This window comes from Coffea arabica, chromosome 1c (genome assembly GCF_036785885.1).
Source record: "Coffea arabica cultivar ET-39 chromosome 1c, Coffea Arabica ET-39 HiFi, whole genome shotgun sequence".
NCBI lineage: Eukaryota > Viridiplantae > Streptophyta > Magnoliopsida > Gentianales > Rubiaceae > Coffea > Coffea arabica.
The window spans coordinates 52,999,327-53,024,075 of NC_092310.1; the positions used below are offsets into that span (position 1 = coordinate 52,999,327).

Consider the following 24,749-nt stretch of genomic DNA (forward strand, 5'->3'; position numbering starts at 1 on the left):
TGGGGAGGAGAATGTGGCTGTTATTTCCAATTAATTATTACTGAATATTGATAGCTATGCAAAATCTTATTATTTTTTTGCAGCAACTGAAAGAGAAAAAATTAACGTGAAAGATAGGAACCATAAACCAAACGAGTAAATCTTATACACGCTGACTGACGGTGTATATACACTATCATATCATGGTTGGACGCACGACATATGTGCAAAATTTGGGTTTCAAATTCAAATTCGAATTACATGTCATGCATCAAATTGTGAAAATGTATACATGCATACAAGATTAATTCTAAACAAATTGGTCTCTCATAATCTACGGGAACATTCATGCTTGGCGGTTTATAAGCTAATGTGCAGGAGCTGACGTTTGTGCCTTCGATCTCTTACCATTGGAAAACAAATCCTCATGCGCTGTATGATACACTACTGATTCTAGCTAGAGTCTAATTAATATATATACATATATCACTGGCTAATTAATATGCCATGGTCTTCCAGGAGTATGACATGACCAAATCATTTTCAAATTAAATAGAGGTAGGAGAAGAAAGGAACGGGATTATTAATTAAGCAAGCAAAGCATGTCACAGGATGGCTACAATTAGTGGTTGGTCAATTTGATAATTTGACTTCTCAACATGAACTTTTAGAATTCACATTGTCCTGTTGCAATCAATTTGAGTACACATCCACGGCCATGGTTATCAATTCCCATCCCTGCATTTATTTTGCATGCTGTACCTCAATCTGATCTGCCACCTTCTGGGCTCGATCATCCTTATCATCTACACATTCTTCATTTATGCATCTCTCTCTCTCTCTATCTACACAGGAGAATCATAAAGAATGGCAAGCCAGCATGCAACTTTTGATCGGTCTTCTTGACCATATTAAGTGCTTCTACCAGACTTGATCGTAGGCCTGACGAACAATCTTCGCATGCAATAGAAGAATCTGCATTTTGTGCACGACAAAGACCAAGACCAAACATCCTTGACCAACCATAACCTATGATCATTTAGCCTAAATTGTATACCTAATTAATGTAGATGCCCATTAAGTTGCCTGCCTGGCTGACTGACTGACTGAAACAAAAAATAAAATAAGACGAAAACTCAGGGCGCGTTTGATAGATGCCTATACTGGGCAGAGGAATAGGTGTATCAAAGTTAATGATGCCTATACCTGTCGTTTATTAGACTACTGTAGGAATTTTTTTTGATGGAAACGAAAGTTTTAGATTTTGCCATCTGCCGTTTCCTACCAAATTGATTAGCTTTTTATTCCACTTCCGGACCAAACATGCAAGGAAAAACGATCAAGACCTATATTTACAGTAGTGAGGTTTATGATTTTGATTCCGATTCCGATTCCAATTCTACAATACGAAACAAATGGTTCCTCGGATACTGTACTCATAACGTGCTTAATTAGTTTCTTGCTGAACACATAGGCTTTTTTCTTTTCTTTTCTTTTTTTTCTGGTGCTTCTTGAAGACTTGGCTGATGATACAGTTGTCAAGTTTCTAGAGCTTCTAATTTCCATGGAATATCAGACCCTAATTCCAAGTCTGTGCTGCTAGACGAGAAACAGGCCCACACGGGTTTGAGTTTGAGAGAAGTGAATTAAGGAGTCATTACTCAAGGGAATTTTGGCATGGAGACCGCCAGAAAAAGACCGTCTTAACAGCTAAGCGTAGTGTAAATTGCAGACTGATCCCAAAAATCCCAAGTCCAAATTTTTTATATGTATCTTGCCGTTCCTCACTTGTATTTACTGTTACTATCTAGACTTCTGGCAAGAAAAGGCCATTCAAAATCCTTTGACACGGTGTTATTTATTTGAGTCATTAAAGTGGAGCTTGATTAGTTAGTATCAACTGAAATGGGGCCATTTATTTCTTGATTCCAAACTATCTTAGATTCTTTTTTTTTTTTTTTGTGGTGGAACTATCTTAAATTCTTAAGTAAAAGGGAAAAGGTAATGAAGTAAGAAAGATTGACAATAATGTTGGTCATTTTTTGTATGACGGCCGCGCGATGCTCTTGCCCAGCTTGTACAACATCCTTCATGGCCTACTCTTTTAAGTTTTTAGTTATCATCCTCAATTATCTCGAGAAGCTTCGGCTTGTACTAGATTCTGTTGACCACTTAATATTTTATTTTTGGGGAAAATAGAAAAATTCCATTGGTTCAGATTGAGAACATATCTGACTACATACTTGTCCTATTTCATTTTCGTCACTCACAAATTACTTTAATGTGTCACTTTTAAATTTTTTTTTAACATTTCGAGGGTTTTCACGGTTCTTAAAATCTCTATTCGTGCTTATTTATCTTTTTAAAGTAAGCTATAAACATATGCAACTTTTTTTTTCAAAATAAAAAAAAAAAAAAAAGAAGAAGAGAGACATGAATACTTCAGAATATCTATTACAATGAAAAACAATAAAAATTCAACTTACTTTAGTCAAATAGAAACAACGTCCACAAAAGCATGCCACTTACCAAAAAATCAAAATGCCCATAAAAGCACTATAGAAACACAAGCATTCATATAATAGCTGTTTTTGGTATTTCAGCTGCTTGTATTTTTGCTGCTGCTTGAAATGGAACGGGAGAAATTGATCAAGATTGTGTTCACATCTTCCTTTTGGTTGCAGAGTCTATTGCACAAAATTGTGTCTCTATTCTATTCATCATATGATGGATTTGTTATGCCAATGTTTGTTTAGGTTTACATTAACCTGAAGGGATAAACTGGCCAACGTGTCTATACTCTATACCCTATAGTAAAGGAAAGCTTGAGTACTATAGAAACACAGCTTTCCCCTGATGGTTACCCCTGATTTTTGGCACCACTACTACAAATACGCAAGAATTCTACATAGTTTTGTCTGGAAAATTTTCATCTTATGTGTTTTTCATTCTCTGGGAGAAAACCCACAAACATATAGCTCATAATATGTTGTTCTGATTCACGGACCCCAAAATATATATATATATATATATATATATTTGGTAATTTTTGATTGGGTGGCGCTTTTTCCGAATGTGGTAGGATTTGATACATTTGATTTGACGAATTTGGATTAAAAAAAATAGTGAAGAAAATTACTTGCCTCAAAAAGTTTTTTTGAAAATTATGTTGTAACTTTATGCAGTTGAAAGGGGAAAGCTATATAGGTTGAGTGACAAGAGAGGAGGAACGTAAGTAAGAAGAGGTTTCGAATTCAAAACCCTTTACTCACGCTGCAAGAGGAGAGGAGGGAAAGAAAAAAGAAAAAAAAAAAAAAAAAAAAACTATGTGCAGTTGATGATGATGTCTGTCGGAATCTTGAAACATACTACTAGTAAATTAACAAATGGGGCTTGTATACCCGGTCAGAACTTTCAGCCCATCCGAGACCGAGTTAAAACTAATTGCAAAAGCAATTTATTCTTGTTTTCTTACCTTCTTAAAACAAGAAAACTACGAAAACCTGAAAATAGTACATTGATATTATTGTTAAAAAATTTTGAAAACCAAAGGGTGTGTTCTGAAACACGCAGGAGTTTCAACACACCCCAAAAAAAAAAAATTTCAACTTAATACAAGTTGCAATAAAAGGAAGAACACATCATATAAACAAAGAGAATTTTGGACGACTTTTTTGGTTTACCATGATGGAAACGTGAAATAAAATTAACAGCTTAGCAAAAAAAAAAAAACTTTGAGCGTGCATGACAAATCCAGCTACCATTCTCACCACATTCTATATACATTCTACCTTAGTCCCGATTGGATACTAAAATTTACTACCAGTATGAAACAATAAATAATAATGAACTCGGAAATACTAGTTAATTTAATGGGAAGACATTATTGTCAATCGGTTTGAAACAAGGCATCGATCCAGTCACTATCTTCCTCCATTTTCTAAGACTAACTGTCTTTACTTTTAAGTCTCTCGAAAGTCCAGATACGCTAGTTGAGTTAGGTTCGGCTTGACCTGCATTACATAGAACAACAGCTTCAGCCCATGTTTGTTTAAAAGTCATCTCTCTTGCAACAAGAATCCGTCTTAGTTCTTCTCAGAAAAGATAATCATCACAGGGGCTGCTAACACCACTGACGAATCGACTTCTGAGTCACAGCAAAGACATTTTTATTCTTAATCTGCACCTGCAAATTATGATTTTCACGTGTAATAATCAATTAAGACGACCGAGGACCTGGAAACCAGAAGGAAAGAGACGTGAGGGTATGATGTCGAAGATGATTTTTTCCTGCAGAGTCACTGGTTTCTTCACACTTGGAAATCGACCTAAATTAGGTGACTGTATCCGCAAATACTGGAGCATGAAGATGATACGTCACGGCAAACGGTAGAGAGAGAGAGAGAGAGGATCGCTCCTTCTACCAAGAAGACAAGAAATTCTACTAAATTGGCATTAGTCACTGATTTAACCTTTCAAGCAACAGTACAGAAGACAAAAGAGTCAAGAGCTAGTAGTCTATTATCAAGGCTTGGAAGTCTTTATTTCTATTACTTAAAAAATTTTACAGTAGACTTGACTGGATTTGGAAATTGATATGCCAATATATGGATATGTGTCAAGTTTACTGCAGGAATAGAAGGATCTACTCGTTGCACTAACTGTTGCAGGAATACAAGGATCATGATTAAGAATTTGGAACACAAGTACCTATCATAAGCCCCATTCATTCCCGCAAGTAGATTAACGGAATCTACCCCGTTTCAAACCATCTTTGCAGTTAAAAGACTCCAAAAATAAATAAATTTATAAAAAGGTCCCAAGCAACGTGATACATGCAAACGAAGAGGCACCAGCAAGTGCCAATTAATTAATTCAACATCTACTGCAACCAACAATAAGCACGAATTGGAACTATGTCATATAGATACTGCTGCTAATTAGAGTTACCAACAAAAACAGAATATGAAACCTATTTCAGTGAAGTCATAATAAGCATATATCCATGCAAATGAATAGGATAACATGAAGACAAAAATTGACATTAATCAAGATCAATGGAATCAGGTCATGTACCCCAAATACCAACATAAACAGCTCCACTTTTGCATTTTGGCTTCTGCTCGTCTAAGCATTGCTGCGTTGGAAGAGCCAGCTTCATTGGTGTTTGACCTCCAAACTGCACAATTATCCCATCAGGCCCCTCCAAATCTATTACGTTGAGAACATCTTCAACTGTCAGTGGTTCAAAATAGGGACAATCACTCGTATCATAATCTATAGATACTGTTTTAGGGTTGGAATTCATCATGATTGTTTCATAGCCTGCATCCTGAAATTGATCGACAAAATACCATTAATATGTGTACACATAAGAACAAAAAGGTAACTTGAAGATTAGTGCTTGCAGGTAGAATTAATACTAAAACAAATTAACAAGAAGCAATAAAAACTCAGAATTCTAAGATTATGATTGTCTTCTGCTCTATAATCTTTTCACTTCTTATTTTACTGGGGATGCATAAGCTCTATGCTTTCTTCTCCATTGGTAGATTAGTACTTCTTAAGGTGATTAAGATGGACGGCAAAAAATATGAGCTTCTTTTTTGCCCATTTACAGCTATGATGCTAGTACAATAGATTTGGAGGGTAAATGATATATGACTGCAGTAGTTATCAAATTCAATCCCTTGATCAATCTGATTTGGTCCACCACCTAAAATCAGAACCTTTTTTCTTTGGGTAGGAGCTGATTCACAATCAAAGTCATAAGATGAGTACATGTAAGGAGTATGAGCCTCAAATTCGGCAGCACATGTATCAACTCGCTTATATGCTGGTTTAACACCCAATGATAACCGCTTTAACCAAACTTCTTTCTCTGTGATTTTTGTAGCAAAAGCTATCTCTTTATCAATGAAACCTCTCTTTTTCACTTCACAGAGGTCATCTTTAGTCAAGTCAGACAATTTCTGAGACAGAAGGTATTGTTCCACATCTATAAGCTCCTTCAGCTGGGTCAAGAACCACTTGTCAATGTAACTCAGCTCACGGATGTCATTCACCTTCATTCCCCTCTTCATTGCCACACAAATGGTGTGGATGCAGTCCGGACTAGGGACTCTAAGGCTGTACCTCAAGCAATCCCAATCCCAATCCAATTCCTTGATTTGTGCACAACCCCAACCCCACCCAGAGTAGCCACACTCAAGTGAGCAAACAACCTTCTAAAAGGATTCTTGGAACGTCTGACCAACAGCCATTGATCCACCAACAGACTTCATTTGGGTTGTCAGAATAGGCTCTGAGCCTGGGAACTTCTCAATTGCAAAACAGAGTATCTGCATGTTCAACACCATTTTCCAGGAAAAAGAAAAATGTCTAATCCATAACAAGACGTGAAAAAAGTCTAAGACAGTAATCTGGTTATAACTAGAACAAAGAGCATGCCAACCTGCAGATTGTGAAAATAGTAAAGGCAACATGCAGAATGCTATCTTGATTCAGAGAAAATGCCAAGGATTAAGTCCCAGGTTGACAGTCATAAAATTTATAATATAGGAGGTATTAATAGGCTGCTAGACATTCTAACCATATAAGAGTAAACTTTTAATGAATTGGCATACTCAAGGTAAATGCTGACTGCAATATGCTTCTGATACCTGGGCCCTTATCCATCTCCTTTTTCTAAGTCATACTAATTCTTTTCCTTTTGTTGGTAGGATTGAGGAAGACATGACACTCTTAAAGTGGAGGAATAGATCGCTTGTTTCCTGATGGTATCTGCTGCAGCAACACAGAACACTTCAAAGGGAGGCTAATGGTAGATCAAAATTTTCAAAAAAAAAAACACTCATAAAGCCCTTGAATTTCATAGCCTGCATAAAGTAATTCAGAGAGGCTTTCAGATCCACCCTCTAGATCACAACGAAAGGTGACTATTAGCTAGCTAGGATTAATAGATGTAGATAGCTATATATAGAAATATATGAAGAATAGAGGAATATCAATGGAAACTTAACTTGCAAATCCACGTCACTTAAATCTAATTTCAGCAACATAATTTTTCATGCAAAACATTTGCCACAGCTATGGCCTTGTGAAAATTGTGACATGATTCTCTGCCTGATAACCAGAGAAGTAAAGCGGAGATTCATATCCCACCTCAATTTAGAATGCCTAATTTTCTTCCGTTTGCAGGGCCTTTAAAGACAGATACAAAGGCTCATGGACAGTGGTTTTGTTTTCTTTGTTTTTGTTGGATGATGATAACTATGCAATATTTAGCAAAGTTCAAATATTTGTAGTGCCAAGGAAAAAATTATGGAATGAGGATGAATGATGATAGTAACTATCAAATATTTGTAGTGCCAAGGAAAAAATTGTAGAATGAGGATGAAAGATACTAGTTTGCAAACACTTGGTTTTGGCCAAGGAATTTTGCTTTGAATGTTCTCCAGAACACAACATGCAACATTGTATATGTAGATAAAGCAATTTTGATCCAATGAAAAGAAACAAGAAAAGATCTCACACCTGTTTAAACATGTAACAATGTATGTGTAGGTAAAGCAATTTTGATCCAGTGAAAAGAAACAAGAAAAGATCTCACAGCCATTCAGTTAATGAAGTTCACACAATCTTCTTAAAGGAGCAGCTAGTATTAAAATAATCAAGACTATAAGAAGGGATACTAGAAAACAAAGAGCACCTAATGGTAAACTAAACTATGATTTGCATAGTATTTAAATAATAAGAGAAAAAAAGGACAGGATTTTAATATATCAAAGCATGGCCAAAGTGATATTTATCTCACAACCAGCAACACTTGGAATATTCCAAGTAAAATTGTAGAGACAGGTCATAATCTTTAGCATTAAACAACTTAAGTTATCACTCTCAAGTACCTTTCTCTCATCTATTTGGATCATCTAGAAGATCAAAACTGTCTAATATGATGAACTCGAAAGGATTAAGGATGACTGCCTTCTAAAGCACCAAATGTTATGTATCGAGGTTACTGTGCTAACTAAGAAATTTATGAATGAGACCACATATTCCCGTCAAGAAAACAATGCTCATCAATAAGTTCACCAAAAAGCTTGTAAAAACAAAAGGCATGGCAATAGGAAGAGTTGTAATATCAACTATTAGTTCATGGTCACTTGATCTCATGACACTGCAAATAAATTTGAGGAAGAAATAAAAATATTCAAAAAAAATATAAGCAAACTGCTTATGACCGATAGAACTTCATAATAATATGAATCCTTAGTAAGTCACCAAAAGTTCTGAATCAAATTTCAAAGAATCTTACAAGACAACAGCAAGAATGCACTTCAAGAAGTGTAAAAGCAGAGTCAAAATTTTGGATAATGGGATGAAAACTTACCTTGGTAACCACATAATCTATATAAGGTTCAAAACTTGCGGGTATTTTCTTAGTGATTTCATTAGGAATCTAATCCAAGGAGTAACCAACTGATAGTTTAGCAGCAATATTCGCTATGGGAAAACCAGCAGCTTTGGAAGCTAAAGCTAAAGACCTTGAGACTCAAGGATTCATCTCAATCACCATTACCTCTCCATCTACAGAATTGATCGCAAAACTTGCGGGTATTTTCTTAGTGATTTCATTAGGAATCTAATCCAAGGAGTAATCAACTGATAGTTTAGCAGCAATATTCGCTATGGGAAAACCAGCAGCTTTGGAAGCTAAAGCTAAAGACCTTGAGACTCAAGGATTCATCTCAATCACCATTACCTCTCCATCTACAGAATTGATCGCAAACTGAACATTTGAACCACCACATTCAACCACAATTTCCCTGATAATAGCAATAGTGTAATCCCTAAGCCGCTGATACTCTTTGTCTGTCAAAGTCTGTGCAGGAGCTACAGTGATAGCGTCCCGGTATGGACCCCCATTGGGTCACTATTCTCAATCGAACAGATAATAACCACATTGTCTGCCAAGTCTCTTATAACCTCAACCTCATATTCTTTCCATCCCAAAAGAGATTTCTCCACCAAAACCTGAGAATTCATGCTAGCTGCAAGCCCTGACTTACATATTGCCTCAAATTCCTCCCTATTATAAGAAATACCACCTCCAGTTCCTCCTAACGTAAAAGCTAGCCAAATGATCAATGGAAACTCCCCAATAGAATTTGCTATCTCAAAACACTCCTCCAGAGTAGTTCCAATCCCGGAAGGAGGAGTCTTTAGCCCAATATTTTTGATAGATTTTTTGAATAAATCTCAAATTCTCAATCCTCGGCCTTCTTGATTGCTTCAAGCTTCGCCCCAATCAACTCAATGCCATATTTGTCGAGCACCCCACTTTCAGCCAATGCCACAGCAAGGTAAAGAGCTGTCTGCCCTACCATAGTTGGCAATAAAGCATCAGGCCTCTCCTTCTCCAGCACTCGCTCAACCAGCTTCGGTGTCATAGGTTGAATATAAGTCCTATCAGCCATCTTTTGGATCAGTCATTATAGTGGCAGGATTCGAATTGATGAGGATCACCTCATAACCCTCTTCCCTAAGCGTCTTACAAGACGGACTCCCCGAATAATCGAACTCACAAGCTTGTCCAATCACAATAGCCCTGCACCTAAAATCAAAATCTTCTTGATATTCATCCTCTTTCCAACTTTTTGGAAACCAAAAGCCCCATCATTCGTCGAACCATTGCTGTAACAAACGGCATCCTTCTCACATCGAATTGAGTTCACCTTCACTTTCTGGTTAAATCTCGCAGAATGCAGGAACAACGGACGGCATTGAAAGTTCAAATGTGATATCACACTCCTCTTGGTAGGTAGCTTGGTGGGATTGAAGTATAACATAAAGAGATTGGATTTTGATAAATAATTTTTTGTGGGGTTGAAACGCTATATGGCTGTGATGATGATGAAATGAGCGTGGATGAAACATTTTCACAATGATTGATACAAGAGGCCATCTCCCACTATCCCTCCTCCAATCCCTCTTAATTATTATTCTCCTTCAAATTTTAAATAAGCTGCGCAACCAGAAAACACAAAGCAACAATAATATGTATATAAATCACTTGAAAATAAAATTCATGTTAAACAAAAGGAAAATGGGCTAAAAGGCTTAAGGAGCAGAACAGATACGAGGCAATTACAAAAATAGAAAGACAACTAGCTCTGCCTTATGCATTTTCTTTTTTTCACTTTCCGAATCAAAATATAATATAATCCCTATTTTTTGGGAGGGGAAGGTGGGGAAGGGGCTTTTCAGGGACTGCGGCATTAGGGTTTAAAAGAAGCCACAGGCCAGCCGGAGACGACGATTATCCAAGTGAAGCGGGTAAGATATGCAAGTTGTCAAACTGCCGTTTGCCAAAAAAATAAAACTAATTACTAATGCTAAAAAAAAGGTGGGATTAAGTCAATTTCTTCAGTGGATAAAAACTGTCAAACTTGAAATATACGATAAAAATATGGAAATTTCGCCAATTCGGTCCCTAAACATTTTCACTTAAATCAATTTCGTCCTTAATGAAATATTTTAACCAATTTAGTCCCTTAACTAGTTTTTTACTTCCAATTTAGGACTTTTACTCAATTTGCGTGGACCAACAGGGGTAAAATTGTCACACTGGTTTAATCTTTTACAATTTACCGGTGAAACAGATTAGAGATCATTACGAGGGAGAGATCATTAGCTGACAAAACAGAGAAGAGAGCCTGATGTCAGCTAGTGCCTCTGCCCTCAATCTTTTCCGATTCCTTGGTCTTGCAAGGAAGAGATGGCACAAGCCGTCAGAGTAAATGGGATCAGTAGGTTCAAAAGAACAGTTTGAACAAGTGGGTGAATTGAGGCAGCTGCAAAGAGGAGAAGTGCAGGGAAGCGGGTGGTAGCGGTACGTACAAGAAGAGGGGTTGCTGCAGGTGCATTCCTCCTAATTGAAAGAGGCAGTGAGGTCAACGAGTAGTTTTGTGGGCTGCTGGTAAGGGGTTCTCAAGTAAAGTGACAAAAAGTGAAGCCGAGTGGGAGGATCCTGGAGAATGGGAGCTAAAATAGCTGAAGAAGAAAGGTGAATGCACAGAAATGGAACGAAGGAGAAGAATTGGAGCTTGAACTTAAAGAAGTGGCATTGCTTCTCTTGGGCATTGAATTCCATGGTATGGAGTGGAATGGGGCAGAGAAAAATTTGCAGTGTAGGTGGAAAGAAGGAAGTATTAGCCAAATCTTTGGAGCCCGATGAACATGTAAGGAATTAAAAAAAAAAAAAAGCTCCTACCAGCAGGGTTTTGGCTAATTGCTCATGACATCCGTCCTGAGTCTTCAAGCATCATCCCTTTGAGACTCTTAGCTAACCAGATTGCTGTCTCCCTTGGAGAAGCCTTATCTTTTCCGAAAGGTTTTAGAACAACAGCAAGCTCTTCTAGTCTATTATGCTGAAGCAAATCTGCAAACAATTCTAGGAGCCCTTCTAGTGCCTCTGCCCTCTGCCGGAAAGATTTGACATCCAAAGTTTCCTTTGCTGGTGTTGTTGGGGCTTCCTCCTCTGCTACAGGAGAATTCATTATTGCTGGTTCTGAAGAATCTAACTTTGGAGCTAGAGTGAAGTGATTGGTCGGAGCTTTCACGTCCACTTCTTTAGTGTTTGCATTATCTGAGAGGTTTGATTTTAAACTCAGTGTCTCAGAGCAACCAGGAGATTTTGGTGCAGTGGCTAGGTTTTTAATATCAACATCATCTGTCACCACATTTATTAGCTTTCCCACATCTAAGTTTCTATCCAGTGTATCAATCACTGGTTGATCACTTCCAACTCGGAAGCTACTATGCCGAAAGACGTGAATCACATCATCAAAAGTTGGTGGAAGATGATTACCAGTTGTTTTTTTGATAATGACATTTTGCTTAACCGTTCCCATATCTAACAGCAAATTTTTTTGGCTGGATGGCACAGGATAGATACCAAGAGTAGTGCTCTCAGGTACCGAAAGTTGGAGTTCCTCAGATAAAACATCAATTCTTCATCAGTGGGATCAAATTTACATCCAACAGGGACTTCAATACGGGCTCTTTGTCCTCCACTATCGTCGTTTCCACGGGCTGAAGCTGCTGATGGTTTCTCCATTTTTAGCAAGCCATGCAGTCAGTCGAATTCCAAGCAATGGCCGATAGGGCTATTCTGTTTCGCCGGTAAATTGTAAAAGATTAAACCAGTGTGACAATTATACCCCCGTTGGTCCACGCTAATTGAGTAAAAGTCCTACATTGGAAGTAAAAAAAATACTTGAAGGACTAAATTGGTTAAAATATTTCATTAAGGACGAAATTGATTTAAGTGAAAATATTTAGGGACCAAATTGGCGAAATTTCCTAAAAATATACAATAAAAATGTGTACTGTTGTAGTCTCTTTTTTTTTCTGAACACAATAAAATCTATTCTAAATTTACTTTTACTCAATTCTGAATTTTAAAATACAAGTTTTGCTCAAGTAAAATTTTAAATGTCTTTCGCGGGGGGTGTTAATTGTGAACTGTTGTAGTCATGCTATGAAGCATCAACACCTCGACCGCGACTCCGGGAGTTAAGTTGGAGTCGCCGTCAAAGGTTGGCGCTTGCCTTGATGACCGATACCCATTCTGCGCAAAATACTTTGGACAGTAGCTATTAGGGTTTGGAATTACGGTAACTTATTATTGAAAGTAAGAGTATTAAGTATTTGAATATTTTGAAGTATATTGTTTGAAAATATAGATTAATAATTACTTATTGTATTAAATAATATGTAACTTAAAAATTTTTAAATATATTTATCTCTTTATTTAGTTTAAATATAGGATAAAATAATTAAATTTAATAATTTATTTTAAAATCACAAAAATTATTCTAAAAGCACTAAATTTGAATTTTTACTAAAAATACTTTTAGCACCAAAAATACTCCACTCTTAATTTTATAAAATGATATTTATCAAATGTCTTATCGTGATTCCACTCAAAATTATGAGGCGTCATGTAGATATTTTCCATCGTAGTAAATACTCACAAAACGAATTGGCCAAGGTTTAAATATCTAATGCATAACAATTTAGTCAATTTTGTAGTTTTTTTGTCTTTTTCTTTGGACAGTAGTCTAATTTCACCAAGTAAAACAAAGACAAATGGGATGGGAGGAAAAAAACAAAAAAAACAAAAAGAAGACAAATGGGCTTTGAGACTCATAGAGGGCGTCTTTATCCATTAAGGTTTTGTTTGATAAAATTAAATCTGAATTCTGAAATATAAATACTGAAACAATTAATTTGCTGAATTTTAAGCACTGAAAAAAATATATAAATGTCTAATTTTTAATGTTAAACCTATTTATACTGTTTGGTAAATATTTATAGCTGAATGTTTAATAAGTTTAATTTGATAAATTTGCCCTTCTATCAAAAAAGAAATAAAATCTATGATTTAATTAGTTTAAAATTGTTAGGTATGAAAATGACAATATTTATTTTTAAATCAAATTAATATAAAATATAAAATATATTATATGAGGAGTATGGAGAAGATGTGAAAGTCATTAGAAAGAGAGAAAAGAGAAACTAAAAATCGTTAAATAGAGAATATTATATTGTTTAATTAGATAAGAATTTTGAACATAATTAACAAACAAGGGTATATTTGATAGATAAAATAAGGTAACTGAATTAATTCTATTGATTCTTATCAGAATTAAACATTCAGTTAGGATTCTTGTGCTGAAAAAAATACACACAGATTCAGCACTGCTTAACAATTTCAGCAAATAAATTTTCATTTATCAAACATTCAAAACACATCTGAATGCCTAAAAAAATTCAGATTCAGCACTTTTTTATATTATCAAACAGACCCAACTCGAGAACTACAGACACTACTAAACTTGAATTTGACATTTTCCCCCCTACAATTCCTTCAATTAGCCTCTCAACTATCAAATTAATCTTCAAAATCCATCCCTTTTGAAGGTACATCTCTAATGCATAGAGCCTTGTGTGAAAAAAGAAATTTGTAAACTGCAACAATCTTGCATGTTTTAAAAAAAATGCTCCAAATTGTGCTACCTTTCACTGCTGGGAAACAATAAGACGCCGTTTGGCAATTGGCATTTGTTGCTTGGTGCAATGTGCTGCTCAAAATTTGGCCCTTTGCTCCAACTATTAAAACAAGACAAGAAAAGAAAACGAAATTGTGCATGCTAGAGCCTACAAGAGATTTCTAGATTACATAGTTTGGGTTTTTTTTTCAAATACTGTTACGATCTGTCTATAGTATGTGATCAAGATGATGCATTATTGATAATTGGTAACCGCTCTGAAATTGTGTATTCCTTTGCGTAAGACACCGAGATACTACCGTTTCTTTCCGGGGGCTTCTAAGAAAAGTGTAGTGGTAACTACTAACAAGTAAGGATTATCACGTTATTTAGCAATATTTTAGGGTACTATCCCCTCAATTTATTTTTAATTTAATGGCTGATTATCACGTTATTTACCAATATTTTATGTTACTGCACTCTTTTTTTTTTTTTTTTTTTTGAGAACTTCATGTCGCATTACAAGAGAGAAGAAAGCTGAACAAAGGATCTCGCAATGGGCCTAACTAATTTCTACACTATTTAAGGGTTCATTTAGGCTTGTGATAGTGTATTGAAAAGCACTTTACCTAATAGAATTGACACTTATTAAGTGTTCAAGTACTTTTAACAATATTGTTTGGATATATAATTTAATAATCACTTATTTGTATTGGATAATGCATACTTTTAAAATTTTTAAAAATATTTATCTCTTTAAAAACACTAAAATTTAGCTTTTGTTCAAAGTGCTTTTAACACCAAAAATTTGAGAGATGGATGAATTGAATGATACAGGAAGAATGAATGTCAGTGACTCGTCTTGGATTCAAAACCTCCCACTTACACTATAAGAAAAAATAAAAACTTCACTCTTAATTTTATGATATAATATTCACCAAATACCTCAAAAAGTTATTTTTTACCAATTGGAAAAAATTCACTTTTTGTTCTTAAATTTTGAATTAGGGACACATTTTATCCTCAAACTTTTAGACGCATCACATTTAGTACATGAATTAATTATTTTGAATTACATTTAGTCCAAAAAGGATATAATATTCAATTTGGACAAAAAAACCTGACGTGGCTACTGATTTTGACTGATAAATTGTTTTTACTTAACGACCATGTGCCAAACATGTGACTTTCTCCATCCAAATTAAGCAAATTATCTTTTTTTGACTAAATGTATTAAAAATAATTAATTCATATACTAATGTGGTGCGTCTAAAAATTTTGGGATGAAATGTGTCCCTGACTCAAAATTTAGGGACAAAAAGTAGATTTTTCCCATTACCAAAGGCATTGCAACTCTAAATAAGGCATAAGTTGGGTGTTGAATACTAGATACTAAGAACTTAGATCTTATTTGATAGTACAATTCAACACTTTAAATTTAATGGATTCAGATATTAATATGTTCAAATGAATTTGATAATAAAATTTAGAACATCTTAATTAATTAAGTGATTCTGAATTATTTAAGCGGAATTTACTCTAAATTGTTCAGTTATTACTTAATGCAAAATACACACAAATGTTAAAATTTTAGTACTTAACAATTTGGTACTTTAACAAATACATATATCATATTTCAGTTTTCAGTTTTATTACATGTACCATTAGTATTATTGCACTTACTCTAATAGGTTTAATTCTACTTTGCACCCTTTAACTCTACTAAAATTGCTACTTTGGTCCTTAAATTGTAAAATGAGACACTTTAGTCCCTAAGTTATAGAGCTGTAAATGAACCGAATTGAACCAAGTATTTCATGTTTGAACTCTGTTCGTTAAGCGATTCGAACAACGTTTGTGTTCATTCGTTAATTTTCGAATTCCAAATCTGTGTTTGTGTTCGGCTCGTTAAGCAAAATTCGTGTTCAAATTCGAGTTCGTACTCAGCTCATTTTACATAAACGAGCCGTTCGCAAACATGTTTGAAATGTTCGATTCCAAATTATTTTAAACCTTAAATATGCCATGCAAATCATTAATCATGCTAAAAAAACAATTAAAGCAACTAAATAACTAAATTCTATTATTTATTAACTATATAACTAATATTAACATAAAACAACAAATAAAACAAAGCAATTTGCCCTCTAAATATAAAAATCCAGCCATAAAATTAACCCTAAAATTTGTCAAATGATAATTATGTTCATGTTCGCGAACGTTCGTTAAAACTCGCGAACATAATCGTATTCACGAATGTTTGTTAAAACTCGTGAACATGATTGTGTTTATTCGATTATTAATCGAACAAAAAAAATTCGTTCAAACTCAGTTCGTTTAAAATTTCGAACGAGCCTTTCACGAACACGAACGAGTTGAAACGAACCGAGCTACCGAATAGCTCGATTCGTTTAAAGGCTCTACTAAGTTATAAACTTTATCCCATTTAATTAAGGTCATCGAGGAAATGGAATAGATTTTAGACTTATGTAGATATACTTTAGGGACTAAAATATAAATAATGTTATATTTTAAGAACTAAAGCGGAATAAGTTATATTATTTAGGGATTAAAGTGGAACAAACTCTATAGTTTAAAGACTAAAGTATCCCAATTTTAAGTTTAGGGACCAAAGTAGAGTTTGGGTACAAAATTGTGTTGTATCAAAAGCAACTAGTATATGTATCAGGCTATAATCGTAAGTTTTAAGTTTTTATTTTTATCATTAGGACGTGTTAACACAAAATGTCATACGGAGAAAGATATTTAAGTTTATGAACTAACAAACACGACGAGCCAAAGAAACAAAGCTAATCCGAACGGAGCCAAAATTTGAGGAAAATTAATTATTGCTTAGAATATGGTTAATTTTGAGAAGTTTGTGGGGAAAATTGTGTAATACATAATAATGCCTGCCGCAAAAAGTGCTATCGTTTCATAGTTTTATTTGAAAAAAGGGGCGGCTCCATAGTTTAAGTAATGAGCCCGGTGAGAGTATTGAAAGTCGGGGAGCAAAAGAGTGAAAAGGCTCCGGCTTGTATTTGTTGTTTTGAGACTTAGATTTAATTAAATTGTTGAGTTTTGTTTGGGTGCTTATCTCTTTCCCTATTTTCACATATTTTTTAAACCATGTTAATATATATTTCCATTATAGTTTTTCTTTTGCCAACAGGATGAAAGCTCAATTTATCATTACAGTTAGGATTGAAAAATGAATCGAACCATTTGATACTTGAATCAAACTGTTCGATAGTCAAATTACACTCGACTAAGTAAGAACTTGTTCGAATTTAGTTCATCAATTAGTTAAATCAAAATTAAATGGGATTTAGCTAGTCGACTAGTCAAGTCAATATTGAACGATACTTTATGTTTCATGACATTCAAATTTAATAAAAGATTCATTTAAACTTGATTCGAAAAATAAACAAATTAAATTTAAATAAAAATTTTAATTTATTAAAATAATCAAATAAATTTGGACACTAATATGTTCAGATTAATTAGCATCGTTTGCATCCTAGTTACTGTCTGATTCACCGCTTTACTTTCTTGCTTCTGTCTTTTGACCTTTTCTTTTCCATTTTCCCATACGGAAAGGTGGAGAAAGGGAAAAAGGAGTAAAGGACAAAGTGACACGGACACTGGATTGAAGGCATTTGGTGCGATTGGTTTCCTTCCCGCTGCCTCAGAATCTTCCAAGAAGATGTTGTCCCGCTGACATACAATTGACGAATATTAAACGGTCTATCAAATTGGGCCGGCCGTCCAACTTCACACGAACCAGACAGTTAATTGACGGAAACTTAAGCCGTGGTCATCGGCCCAGTCAGAGCTCAGGAGGCGTGCAGTGGACTTTGACTTTTTTGTTTCAATCAACGCGTCTTTTACTTCCATTTCAACAAAACTCGTATCATTACTCCCAACAGTTAACCCCTCCGCAACTGGAAAGCGCTTTATGGAACTAACGATTTGTTTAATACTTTCCAACGCATAATCTGACGAGCTCCTCTCGTAACGTCAGTTAATCAATAACGTCTACTAACGCAATTCCTTAATAGTCTCTTTGTCTTCTTCAAAAACTTAATCCGCCCAAAAAACAAAAAGAGAAAACGTTGTTATTAACTTCCTTCTCTTCCACATTTTCTTCTCCATTTGAACAAACACAAGTTACAACATCGTTGGAGATTTGTTGTAGGTTCTCTTGTTGCTCTTGTTGTTGCTGCAAAGGTTAAGGCCTTCGAAAAAATGGTTCTGATGAAAGAGTTGTATCCTTTTTTTTCCCTCATGAGAGCCATTCAAATAGAGTTCGGTTTATTTGAGAATTTTGTCGACAGGGCTTGCGAAATTTTTACATCATCTTTCTTGCTTTACTTTCCCTTTTGGGTGCCGGGTATACTTTCCCTTTTGCGTTACTTTCCCTTTCGGCTGTTGATTTTTTTTTTTGTTTTGCTAGTTCATTTCCTTTTTTGTTAGATTGGAATTTGGACTTTTGGAAATAGTTTTACTCTTATCGATATTCATTAAAGTTCTTTAAGTTTTATATTTATGGTATCCTTATAAAATCGGTTATCACATATTTATATCCCATCTGCAGTTTTTTTTTTTTTTGGGCTAAGAAAATATGCATGGATAAATCTTTGTTAATAAGCTTAAATATATGAAAAGGGCCTGATGCCTCCGATTTTCCCAAACCATACCGTTTCTGTTCGTTTTGCCCGTTTTTGCGCATATTCCTTGACCAGAGATTTTGTTGACCGGGGGCTTCTTTGAAGTCGAGTTGTCATGCCTTTGACATTGGAAGAGGTAAGCTTATCATGGATGAGCTTCTGAAACTTTTTGACAAGTCTGGTAATTCTTGAAAATTAGCACTAATTGCTTTGTTTTGATGGGCTTAATAAATTGCAGTATCAGATAGCTCAGATGTACATGGTCATGAAAATGCAGCAGGAGAACACCGCGGGAACTGAAGGGGTGGAGGTTTTGGAAAATAGGCCTTTTGAAGATGATGAATTTGGAAAGGGTCAATACACATTGAAGTTGTATAGGCTACAGAGGTAACTTGGTGCAGAATAATGGTCTTTAATTTGAACATACTTGTTACATTTGATTTGTACAAGAAAGAAGATGCACTATGCTGCTAGGTGATTTCTTTTCATGGAATGCCTTATCAGAGGGAATCAACCACATAAGTGGTTCGAACATCATACATTTTCTGCTTTGGTCCAATTGATGAGTACTTGATAAGATTTCTTGTACATCGCTGCTAATCGGTAAATGTTGCGTTGGCTAGTTCATCTTCAGAAGCATCAGGTTTTAGGCCTCCATATTCATCTGCAACTCTTTCTCGAGTCTTGTTTAGATACTATATTCATTCATGGTTGATGCTAGTGCTCTGTGAGGCATTGCTAACTTGTCATTGAAATGGCACTCTTGCTTTTCGTAGAATAAGCGTTCTACTTTGTATCGTTACTTTCTACATCAAATTCCATCTAGTAAGATGTGTGGTTATGTCAGCATCTATTTCTAGAATGTAATCTTTCCTGTACTGCTGCATTCACTTCTGTTTGCAGCAAAGCTCCTTTATGGTTGACAACCTTTGCACCAGCTGATGCCCTTGTGATGCAAGAGGAAGCTTGGAATTCTTACCCCAGATGCAAATCAGGTTAAATTATAAAAAACTTTCCTTGCATTTGTTACTGCAGTACTTAGTCACAATTGTTGATTCTTTTCAATTATGGGATTAATTGTTTTTTCTAAACTTACTTTGATGTTTCCACTGTTTGCCCTCTGAAATTTGGCATCGTGTTGCACAGTCATTCAGGTAACTAGACTTTAACCTTGGAACAAGTTTTATTCTGTCCATGTCCTTGTGGAATGTTTAATATTGAACTACTCTTTGATATGTTATTTTGCAGTGCCCATATTTTACAAAGTTCCGTCTAACTATTGAAACTATTCACAAGGCTGATAACGGACAATCTGAAAATGTAAGGTCTAAGTTTCTTTTAACTTCTTTTTTTCACTTTGATCAGGTCCTTTGACCAGTGGATAACATAACCCATACATGATCTGTGTGAAGAAAATTTCAAACTGTATTCTTGTTAATATTAACTTGACAACTTACATTTTGCCTGCGAACTCCTGTACATTTGTGCTTCCCAAACTTCATTAATGGTATTTTGACAATATAGGTGCATGGTTTAAGAAAAAATGAACTAGCAGCCAGAGAGGTAGAAGTACTTGACATTGCTTCAACAGCTAGTGATTATTGGAGTTACATTATTGGAAGGAACAATATTGATTTCTCTACATTCCAATCAGCAAGGACAGGCCGGGGTCCACTTCTAGAGGGTTGGCAGGTTGTTTTATCTACTTCTTTATTTGTATGCATTGATACATAATTCAGTCAAAAGTATATTCATTAGCATATTTTAGGATAAACGTATCAACAGACTTATTTTTTAGGTTCAACCTCTTCGACTGAGAAACATGGCCTAGTTCTTATCAAACAGGATTGGAGAACTTAGTAATATGAAGTGGCTTAAGACGAAATGTGCTTGCACTCAAGTATTTTGTGTACGGATACATAAAAACGCTTTTGAGGGACTAAATGACATAGCTCGTCTGCATGGACCCTTTTTTGATCCTTAAGCCGAGGTATAATATCTATTAATCTTATGAACTGACATTCTTTTTTATGATGCCAGAATAGCTGTGATCCAGTTATGACAGCATACAAATTGGTGACAATTGACGCTCCATATTGGGGCTTTGGTAGCAGACTCGAGCAAGCTTTGATGGCGGTATACATTTCAACTCTAGACAATCTCAAGTCATTGAAATTCAAGTTGGTCGTATACTGGATCCTTAGGATTCTATTGATAATGATTATTAAAATTTACCCCTTACGCCAGTGCTAGGACCTCAGGTTAGATGGCATTGTCACTTTTATCCAAAGAGTAAAAGCTACTAAATGATATTCACATGACGGACCTTTTATAAACTTGAATTAGTTGTGTTAGCAACTTTTGTGAAAACGTTCAATTACTTAACTGAAGAAACCAAATAGCACCAGAAGATACAGCCCTAAAACAAAGAGGGCTTGCCTGCCATATCCAAATACAATCTAAGAGCCTGCATTGAGAGTATAATGTTGAATTTTATAGATAAGATTCCTGATGCTCAAATCTATCCAACCCCTAAACTGCACACCCGTTATATAACTGAACAGTGAAAAATTAGTTTATTAGTCATATACTGATACAAACCCCTCATAGTTTGGAAGAATTTACTGTTCTTATACTAGCGCAGTTTTGTGGCAACATGTTCTCATTTTGTCCTGATTGCCTTGATGGCTTAAGAACTTTCCATCCTTGTGAATTTTAGTATTCTTTCGATTGTTTTCCTTCATACTTCAAATTGTCCTTCTTTCTGAGTTGGGTTTTGATTTGGTTGTGCCTTTTATATGAGGTTGGGGCAATGATTGCTAAATGAGGAAACACTGTAACATATTGGATTTTACAGCAGCAGGAAAAAAAAAAAATTGCTAGTTAAAAAGGGGAATCTTCCAACCATTAGCAAATGTTGATTTACTCTGCACTACCATGGTTGCCTTTTATCCTTTACTTCTTTCCCTCCCATAAATTTATTCTTTCCTTCGGCATTCATTCAGTATTTCCGTTGAGGTGATACAAAGTGCCGTCTTGGAGTCTCTCTTTTGCTGACCTTTGTCCACCCCTGATGCAGTATGAGATCCCATCAGTCGCTAGGGAATTAAGGATTTATAGTATCAAATGCACCAACCTCTTTTTGTTGTTTGATGACAATGCTACTTGTGTTGGTCTCTGTTGTGCATTAGATTGCAGTATATACTTGGCTTTACAGGATTTCATCTCTACAGGGTGAAAGGGCACTTTTCCTTGAAAGTCATCGGAATTCTTTTGCTTGGACTGATGAATGGTTTGGACTGACAGTGGAGGTGATGCGTGAGCTAGAGCAACAAAGTGACACCTCACTTAACGAGGTAAGGAAATACAGGATTCAGATTTTGGTAGGAAATTTAAGCTCGATTGATATACCTTAGGTTAGATTATTATAGCACAATTATTTCTGCTGTAATGGTCATGACATTATTAGTTTTTCCAAATCAGAAATTTGGTCGGCAGTGTTTGGTCGAAAGCTAGGAGAGTAACACAATGAAGTGTCAGCTCTTGATGTGATCGAGGTGCTACGCCCTAATTTCGCCAGTTGAGCATCATGGCTAAATCCGTGGTAAATACAAGATGGAAAGGATCATGGCATCGGACGGTGCAGAAAATTGGAAGATGGCAGTCGTCGCGTTTTAAGTTGAGGAATCCATGATGGGTCCTAGTTTTTCCTCGAATTGATGATGGGATTCTATTGAACCTTTTTCTTTCTTTCTTTCTTTCTTTTTTTGTAGAAGCATGTACATTTGAATCCGATTACGGTTAAAAATTGATTTAGAAGGTGGAGATTGGTGCAAAAGCATTAAAAAGAAAAATGTTCTTTATTTTAATATAGTGGAATATTTTTTCACCTATGTAGTTGGATAGTTACTTATTTGAAAAGGTTTATTGATTTGTATCGTCGTCGCACTTTCGATTAATTTTTTATTTCATATGTATCACATAAAAGATGATGATGTGTTATCCCGAAGTGTGTCTGGTTTGGAATGTCAATAGGGTCCGCTAGCCCATTTTCAACCTGGTGAGCCCTTTTGTATTTGGGCCGAAACCTCACATGTCCGGCTCAATTCGCCTGTAAAAGGTTGAGCTAATTGAATTACGGACAGGCTTTGACCATTAAGGATCAGCCTAAATGAGACCCGAGCCCATGTATTAATCGGCAGCGAAACAAAAAAAAAAAATTTTTTTTGAAGATATCATCTACCGAAAATAAAATAAAATTTGAAGAAATCATGGATTTGTAGGAGATTTTGCAGTGTCTTTTGAGCATCTTACTTCTAGTGAATATCAGCGTTAGGAGTTTAAATTTAAATTGCCTTGTTTTGACAGTAATTTTTTTAAAGAAAAATTGTTACGTTTTTCGTGAACATATTTTTTAATCACTTTTTTATCTCGCATACATTAAATAGCTACAGTAATTTTTCTACAAAAAAATTCAGAAAAATGCAATCCAAACAAGGCCTCTTGGGCTCTTAGATTACAGTAACTTTAAAGTATTTTGAATTGAAGAAACGAATATTTTGTTTTCAGAACATTATTATTGTTTCTATACAAAGAAAAACAAAAACCAAAAAAAAAAGCGGGCCACCACTCTGGTCTGAACTCACTTCACGTTTCGGCCTTTCATGACTCCTGATGAATGTTACCATATAATTTATGGAAATTTTCTTGTCATTATTTTAATGTACCAAATGCTTCTGTAACACGCAGGCAGGAAGTAGTGAGTATTTGCGAAGAGAAGCTGGGTGAGGAGGAGTCGTGGATGTACATGACTTCCAACTAGAGAAGCTGGGTCAGGACTCAGGATCCCAGCATGGCGTGGATTTTGTCGCGTACCGGCACGCATCATCCATCATCTCTGGTGCGGAGCATTCGGAGTATGCCATGATTGTTTTGTCTGATGAAATTGGTACGTAGATATAGAGAGGACTCCTAGGTTTTAGTACTTGGCAGAGATTTGGATAAATATTTTCAATCTCTTGTGTAATTCTAGAAGATTTGGACAAGTAGTTGTGTTTGTTTCTGTCTTTTTAAACCCAAAAAAAAAAACTCAAAAAATTGTACAATCTATATGATTTGCAGTATCTGACGACAATCTGCTGCTGCGTATTTGCAGGCAATGACCGAATAGCTGGCTCACGTGTCTTTGGTTTCTAGTTGAAGATTCATTTCTGCAAATTGCCAGTCTCTCTTGTTCTTGTTCTCTAGAAAACGTAATTTTTAAAAGTGGAGGCTGGGGACGGGTTGGCCCAAGTGTTAACGTAGGACAGAAAGAAAAAAAAAAATGCATGGAAAATTTGGAAGAGGAATCAAGTCATGTTGCGCAAGTCATACAAGTAAAATTGAAGCTTCAAGGCTCTTCATGCTGTCACATGCATATGTCCAAATGCTTCTTTGGTTCTAAGCTTAAATCTTGTTTGCCAGTGTCTATGTAGCACTAGCTAATTTCTGCACAAACAGCCATTTTGCGGTACTAAATTTTGTCAAACAAAGATCTCATTTGATAATTCAATTCAAATTTTAAATTTAACGGATTCAGATCTTAACATGTTCAGACGCATTTGATAAACATCTGAATTAATTAATTAATTAAATAGTATTGAATTTCCTAAGCAAAATTTATTTCCAAAAAATAAGTGATAAATTTAATGGGACATGTACTCAAGCATATCAGGATAAGTATTTAACAATTTATTACCTTAATAAATTCATATTTCAGATTTTAATTTTATCAAACGCATCCTCCTGAGACAACCATGTATTGATTGTGTAATTCTATGATTCAATCAAATACATTTCCAGCATCTGTTTCGATGAATTTGTGCCTCAAGCCTCTCTGATCAATTCAATCGCCAACTTAGCAGTTGTCAATGTAGAAAATTCTTCATTTATTTATTTGTTTTAGGTACAAAATTCAGATTCCTCCTCCAAAGCAAAAAAAAAAATTAAAAATAAAAAATCCCCCGATAATAGGAATACTCCGAGCGCTTGGGGAGACGATGAC

General features: G+C 35.3%; 1 protein-coding gene and 1 pseudogene across 1 annotated transcript; one reads left to right on the forward strand and one right to left on the reverse strand.

Moving 5' to 3' along the window:
* Positions 1 to 3,724: 3,724 nt before the first annotated feature.
* LOC113728110 (carbamoyl phosphate synthase arginine-specific large chain, chloroplastic-like) lies at positions 3,725 to 10,396 on the reverse strand (annotated as a pseudogene).
* Positions 10,397 to 18,024: 7,628 nt separating this feature from the next.
* LOC113728122 (uncharacterized) lies at positions 18,025 to 22,643 on the forward strand. Its single transcript, XM_027252640.2, has 10 exons — positions 18,025 to 18,304; positions 18,812 to 18,842; positions 18,945 to 19,093; positions 19,610 to 19,701; positions 19,853 to 19,860; positions 19,955 to 20,026; positions 20,231 to 20,398; positions 20,747 to 20,842; positions 21,940 to 22,062; positions 22,190 to 22,643. The coding sequence occupies exons 1-10, from the start codon at positions 18,285 to 18,287 to the stop codon at positions 22,220 to 22,222; spliced, it is 792 nt and encodes a 263-aa protein (XP_027108441.2). The 5' UTR covers positions 18,025 to 18,284; the 3' UTR covers positions 22,223 to 22,643.
* The last annotated feature ends 2,106 nt before the right edge of the window (positions 22,644 to 24,749 follow it).

Bases quoted from the DNA above. Each gene is read 5' to 3' on its own strand.
- LOC113728122 (XM_027252640.2), top strand. From the start codon at position 18,285: ATGGTTCTGATGAAAGAGTT. The intron at 19,094-19,609 runs GTAACTTGGTGC...TTCTGTTTGCAG, and splicing joins AAGTTGTATAGGCTACAGAG to CAAAGCTCCTTTATGGTTGA. The intron at 22,063-22,189 runs GTAAGGAAATAC...TTTCCAAATCAG, and splicing joins GTGACACCTCACTTAACGAG to AAATTTGGTCGGCAGTGTTT.